Here is a 6,988-nt window from a genome sequence, read left to right as displayed (position 1 = left end):
CATCAATGTTTTGTTATGACGTAGTCACGTTAAACTATCGTCCGTAAACCGACTTTACAGACAACCAATTTTTTTGCTAGTGTTTTGATAATACTATGTGCTTATTAAATTAAATAAAGTTTTATAATTTAATTTACTGATAAAAAATATGTCATTAGTTATTCCGTTATTCCAGCATGCCAATGATAGTAAGTGTATTTTTGTGTGAATACAGCACATGTCATTTGAGTATAATCGATTTTTATGTTGGAAATTACTTTTTCCTTTTAAGAAGTTTTAAGCATCCGGTCCCTTGAAAAACTTCTTAACAGGGTTTTACTGTAGTAGTAAAATTTGAGTTTTGTTTATTTCAATGCCTGCTTGCGTAAAAAGCACCATAAGAGTAGGGTTGGTGAAATCCTGCAGATTTCATGCTTTATAAACGACCATAATTTTGTTGCATTGGTTTGTTGGGTCAGCTTTTAACTGTTTGGCTTCAAGAAAAAATCTTTGGAATCTTCTAAGTTTTATATTTTCCTGAAGATGAAACCAAAGAAAGTTAGTCGATTCTATTTTGACTTTTCAAAGCTTCGCACACCCCTAGAAACTATATGTGCACAGAAATAATTTTTCTAAAAATTCCTCATCCCAGATTGCTCTGAATTTTGTATAATTAATGCAACAATAATTATGTGGGTGAATACATACAGATATGTACCTAATAAACAATAACACAAAAAGCTTGAGATGAAGGAGTTGGATACAGCCAGCAGAAAGGAGAAGAGATTTAATGAAGGAAGAATGGAGATGCAATGGCCATCTGTAATACTACATTTAGATGCTTTCCCATATTTTGGCTATAGTAGTGGATGATTAAATTTGATGAGGTATAAAAAAAATTGTTTTACAAGTAGCAAATTTTTTTTTATTGTTACATTTTCGAGCACAAAAAGCAGAACTCAATAGGACGGTTTAGATGCTCGTTGCTATATTTACTTCTCTTTAAAACAAAAAAATAGTGTTCGGTGTTTTCTTCTTTCAAACATAAAAAAAAAATGCATTTGCAACTACTGCACAGATCTCAAAAAGCATATAAAAAAAAATACCAACTGATATAGCTCAAGAACACTTTATATTCGATTTTGAATAAATAAGTATTTATAAAATTAACACCGCATTTTGAAAACCGATCTAGTTTGGATAGCGTCAATGTGGCACAGTAAGAGAGTATTCACAAGTGTCACAGTGCAGTGCCGCGGGCCCGGTCTCGCCGCAGCTTGTTGTCCAGGTCCACCAGCTGGCGCAGGAAGCCGTCGTTGGGGCGGATGTCCCGGCTCGAGCGCACGGTGCGCAGCGCGTCGGCCGCCGAGAGGCCGCGCTTCAGCATCAGGTACGCCAACACGCAGGTGCTGGAGCGCGACATGCCCATCAGGCAGTGCACCATCACCTTGCCTGCAGACACCGCACACTCCGGTCTTCTCTCTCGCTTGCCATGGCCAGGCTCCAAACTTCACCCCGTTTCAACATTACATACTTCGCACAGAGAAAAAAATAGGGTATAATCATAAATATACTGAGGCTTATTTCATATCGCTCCTATTTTAAAATTAACGAGTCCAGAAAACTGCACTTTTATTAAAATACATCACAGCAATGGCTAAACCATTAATGTTGTAAGATGGTCAAGAGGAACATGTTTTATACAGTTACTTTAAAAAAAAAATAAGTTTTTTTACATGAAATTTAGTTGATTTGTTACCTTATCTAGTGATGTACAAATGTAATCGTTTCAGTATCAGTATTGGCAAATACTCCCAATTTCTGGAATTCTAATGTAATTGTTTCCAACCGATACTTGAAAAACTGATACACACGAAAAAAGTACTATTTCATCCATTCTGTCACACTCTATCTACTATCTATCTGTATATAGTTCCACAGACATCTTTTACTCCAATTTTTTCTGTAATTTAAGTATATACTTGAACGTTGTGTTTGTTCCAAGGCATTATGTGCATTATGATAAGAACAAATTTTATGCAGCAAAATATACTTTTTTTTTTGTCATCTGCACAAAATCCTTTTAGTAAAGAATTTCATTAACATACTGACTTATTAATTACAGATATTGAATTTCTGGAGACTTGCGCTGTAATTATTTACAAGTATTGAACCTGTTTTGTACCAGTTATCGGTTGTGTTACATTATCATTCAGTAATTGGATTAGTATCCGTTTTTATCCGTATCGCCCAACACCACTACAAATAGTAAATTATTCAAGAAATTTAGTGAATCGTGACCCAGACTGTACAGAAAACCTGCAACTCTGCAAAAAAAAAAATCTGTTTCTTGTGCTAATTACCTCCATTTCTGATGGCTTCATCTATGAACTCTGCTGTCTCAGCGAAGTGGGCTCCGATGTTGGTCATAGGCAAGTCCATCAGGTGGATGCCCAGGTACTTGATGTTTGTGCCGCGGTAGTAGTCGCGGCTGGTGTTCACCATCCCAAAGCGGTTCCCCTCCGCGGTGTTCAGGACGTGGGTCACCCCCAGCCTCTTCAGGTACTCCCGGTCCTTGGCGGCACCGCTGTCGCCAAACATACACACAGACATACTCTTATACGTGGTGGCCGCATTCTGCAGTCAGGGTCAGTGATTCTAGTCTGCCATCACACAGACTGTGAAATCATTTTTTCTTCTTCAGACAGTGTTTTAGTGCATAGTCATACACACTATAAAATGGCATGAATAAAGTTCTGTCTGAACTAGGCCAGCTATGGGAGACTGGATTTTCTTTGTTTCCTTAAAGAAATTTGAAGTTCAAAGTTCTCAAACAGTCAGGTAAGGATTTTGGATTGAACTAACGGACACCCCCTTCCCTTCTACGTGAGCATGACATCTCTGCACTTATTACTGATAATCCACCGTAATGTTGAAATATTAATGTAAATTTAAGTTAAATTAAATAAAAAATAAATAATATGTACTGGTAACACTTTTTTTTTTCAATTTAATCTGCTGAAGACAATTTTCTTATTCAGTTACATTAAAAGTGATTAAAAGCTAGAGATATCACTCTATACACCTTTTGCTTCGTATGTTACTTGGATTTTTTTTTGTTGCAAAAATTAAAATAAACTACGTACCTAAGAAATTACAACTCACTTTTAACACTGGATTCAAATCATGAATCGCAGAACATCCATTCATCAGAACAGCTATTAATGTACAAAAGTCAAAAGTTAGCTCCCAGTTAAATTAATGTTTAAAATGACTGGAAGGAAAATTATATTGCATGCGCACTTGTGGACCCTTGATGTCACTACTTTACAGGTGTCAGAATGTAAAGTAGGAAATGAAAACTATATTATGACTGTAACAAACACTTGGGATGACAATTCCACCTATCTGTAACTGAATGCAAATCTGATTATGTAATTGGTCACTATGCTTCCATGAGATATGTTGTTCTTAAAGAACACTGTGCAATATCCTTCCAGGTTCTTTCTCTGACTCCAATGCTTACATTTCCACAACACTGGCAAAAAAAAAAAACTAAAGCTTCTACACATATAAAAGCTATTCTTTGGTGACTAAAATCACTACGATATCAAACTCACGAGAGTACTCGGCAAGACTTGAAACAGTAATTCACTACCAACAAGTCGGTACCCAAATGTTTAAGAGCACACTATACAGATTTGCTGCCACCTTACATCTTTCTTTACCTTGAATTCTACAAAGCAGCAAATATTGATACTCATCATAGTACATGCAACCTTCTTCTTGATCAATGATTTGTCAGATGGGTGATAATGATAATCCCTACCACCAGGGTAGAAATGCAGACCAAAGGATCCAACGAACATACCTGCTCATCCAAATCCTTAACCAGAACTACCTTGACATTTATCCCACTGACTTAATAAGCACCCAAGATTGTTCCTGCATGAACACATTGCAGCTTTTACCTGGGCCCGCCTGGCTAAGATAAGGGAGTTGATCATAGCACTGAGCAACGACTCACGCATCTCCTATGAAGATGCCGGGATAAACCTCGTCGCAGTCGACTCCGGCCATGAGTCGCTCCTCGACGGCGCAGGAGGTGCTGTCGAAGCCTGGCAAAGGCTTGTACTGGGTTTTGGTCTGGTGCAGCACGTGGACAAGATCATTCAAGGACGTGTCTTCCGCGTTGGAAAGATACCCAGCCGAATACTGCACACAAACATTCCACATGTTCAAGTTAGCACAACACTGCCCTCAGTCCTCTGACACGAGATCGTCTCAAGCATACAGATAACACAGTTTTAAAAGGTATGAAAAGTTTACATTTGAATTTATTTCTTTTTTAAAATGGCTCTCATACATAACGTAAGTGAAGGAAAAGCGGAGAACATACCCATATCTCTTTGCAGTCATCCCTTGTGTTAATTTATTACACGAGAAAAAAAGAGCTAAAAAACTCAACAGGGTTCCCACACTCTTACTACAGCTAATCATCCTGAGTTTTTCCCATTTTTCCTGTCCTCCATACATTTTTATCTTGTCTCATCTATATTCCAAGATGACAGTGAAACATGTTACAAATGCACAATTGACTGTAAAGAGCCATGTCAGAACTTATATTAAACATGGGCTCACCAAAATCTTAACACACACATTACAACCAGCCACACCAGAATCATTAAGTACATTTTCAATAATTAATAGTTATATATAATAATATTATATACTGATAATCCACCATAATGTTGAAATATTAATGTAAATTTAAGTAAAAATAAATATGTACTGGTAACACTCTTAAGTCCTTGGTTATTAACTAATTTTCTTTTGCATGGGAGGCATAATAAATACCCCCTTGAATACCTTCCAAGCCTTACACCACTTGGCAAACGAACAAGCAAACACATTACAGGCTGGCCAAATCCAGCATTTTGTTCATTTCGTGTCAAACATGTCTTTGTGTCGACTGCCTCCCTGTGGACTGAATCATCTAAAATTCAGTGCTCCTTCTTGGGACCTTTTATTGTAGTTGCACTTTTAAGTGCAAGCCTGGCTGCCATAAACAAACAATTCAACTATCTACCTGTTGGTATCCTTCCAGAGTCAAAATTTGTTTTCCTTATGTCGGTGTGCCATTCTGAGTAGGAACATGCTCTCAGGCCCTAACACATGAGCCAATTAGCCCGTGTGGTGAAATTCTTACATCGTGGCTTTTCCATAAATTTATAATAAAATTCCAAAAATACTTTCTTTTTGAACAAAAGATAGACATTCCTGTATTTATCATGAAAACAATGTATCTCAATTCCAGCTGATTTCTGTGAAATCACAGTTTATAGCTTACATTACAATACCTGTACATTGACGTGACTGCTGCAATCTTTTGCTTTCACATGTGGGTCTGCGTGTGTATAATTTGCATAACTTCAGTCAAATGGTCAATACGTTAGGCAATACTTAAATATTTCTTAATATTTTTAATGTAGCTATATTAACCTAATCGACCATTCTCTCAATTCCACAAATTTGCAACATTTATACCAAACACGCACGAACAAGGCCTCAGAATGGACTGTTGAGAATGTTAGGTTTTCCCATATGAAAAAGCAAAAAAAAAATGGCGACTGCCACGTCAATGCACGGGTATTATAATGTAAGCTATAAATGGTGATTTTTCAAAAAGCAGTAGAAATTTAAAAACACTTGTTTTCAGGGTAGGTATATAGAGGAACCTCTTTAACATTTGCAAAAAGTATTTTCAGAATTTTGTTGTTTTATTATTGAAAAGGTTCCATCTAATAACATACCCACCTGTGTCTTCCCACTCCCAGCCACCATAATTCTAGGTGTAGATGCGCATCCCGAAAGCCACACAAGCCGGCAGTTAACGTACCCATCTCCACACTAAAGCTGCTCTGTTAAGAGCTGGCACTAGACAGATTAGACTTTATCTACTTCCACCTAACGCTTGCAGTAATATAATTTTATACTAAATGTATCATAGATTATTTGTACTTAAGCCACAGAAAATTTTTAAGTCCGAAACAAGCGTGCTTATACTGGATAGTCAACAAACATTAAATGCATATGAGAATCCCTCAAAATTAGTAACAGCCTCTCTCTAACATTATTAGATTGGTTCCATTGTGTTACAAACACTATGATACATATTTGTAAATAGCTTTGGGAATCCGGAAGGATATTTATATACAAAACTATACTTCTGAACAAAAGAGTGACGACATTGCATCCAATTCACTATGAAATAATTTATATTAAATGCAGATACTTACCTTATCCCTCCACGAAGTCATTTTTATAAAAAATTTAGGAATACAAAATTCAATAACAAAATCAAATAAATTTCATACCTGCGCCATTTTGAAATTCTATTTAAAAAACAACAATGAAAACATTTGCCTTCCAATCTATATATAGCATAGAGTAAGTAAAGGTTTATAGACAGGCAAAGTAGCAATGAACGCCATATTAGTTTCAAGAATATTAAGTAAAAAATGTTGAATATTAAGTTGCCAGTTAGAAAGAAATTCCAAACGAAGGGCGCGGTTACACGGGAGTCTGAACTACTTCAGGTGAACATGTTCAGCTGTTGAGTGCGGTTACACACAGTCTGAACATGTTTCGTTCGAGGCCATTTCTCATTTAACTTAAACAGGTTGGCAAAGTAGTTCAGATCGACATATCTTCTACATTAGCCTCTGATTGGCTGGTTAGAATACAAACAGTCTTTTGCAGAAATTCTAGATGGAAAGTGTTTCTGGCACAAGTTCGAGTAATATTTTACCGAATGCAACAAAAAAACCAACAGATAATTATACATATTTTTTAATTTATCCTGACCTTAATTTTCTTAAAACTGAGATAGGTACTCTCGCTCAAAAAATAATAAAAAATAAGTTTAAAAATTTTACTGTGCATGTTTGAATTCCCGATTTGTAAAAAAATATTGAGTAATATGTAAACACATTTCATTTCTGCTGAT

The 6,988-nt window shown here is 36.3% G+C and overlaps 1 protein-coding gene across 1 annotated transcript; it reads right to left on the bottom strand.

Annotated features, from left to right (window-relative positions):
• Positions 1 to 881: 881 nt before the first annotated feature.
• LOC134541778 (dual specificity protein phosphatase 3) lies at positions 882 to 6,650 on the bottom strand. The gene is made up of 4 exons (XM_063385442.1): positions 6,279 to 6,650; positions 4,007 to 4,194; positions 2,343 to 2,566; positions 882 to 1,431 (listed from the first exon to the last, which is right to left on the bottom strand). The coding sequence occupies exons 1-4, from the start codon at positions 6,297 to 6,299 to the stop codon at positions 1,220 to 1,222; spliced, it is 645 nt and encodes a 214-aa protein (XP_063241512.1). The 5' UTR covers positions 6,300 to 6,650; the 3' UTR covers positions 882 to 1,219.
• Positions 6,651 to 6,988: the final 338 nt, after the last annotated feature.

The sequence above is a fragment of the Bacillus rossius genome (assembly GCF_032445375.1).
Source record: "Bacillus rossius redtenbacheri isolate Brsri chromosome 4 unlocalized genomic scaffold, Brsri_v3 Brsri_v3_scf4_2, whole genome shotgun sequence".
NCBI classification, from domain to species: domain Eukaryota; kingdom Metazoa; phylum Arthropoda; class Insecta; order Phasmatodea; family Bacillidae; genus Bacillus; species Bacillus rossius.
This window is presented reverse-complemented; position numbering and strand designations above follow the sequence as displayed.

Coding starts and splice junctions, on each gene's coding strand:
- LOC134541778 (XM_063385442.1), bottom strand. CDS start 6,299: ATGACTTCGTGGAGGGATAAG. Junction 4,195..6,278: donor TGACTTCGTGGAGGGATAAG/GTAAGTATCTGC, acceptor GTTTGTGTGCAG/TATTCGGCTGGGTATCTTTC. Junction 2,567..4,006: donor GGCATCTTCATAGGAGATGC/GTGAGTCGTTGC, acceptor GTTTGGCGACAG/CGGTGCCGCCAAGGACCGGG.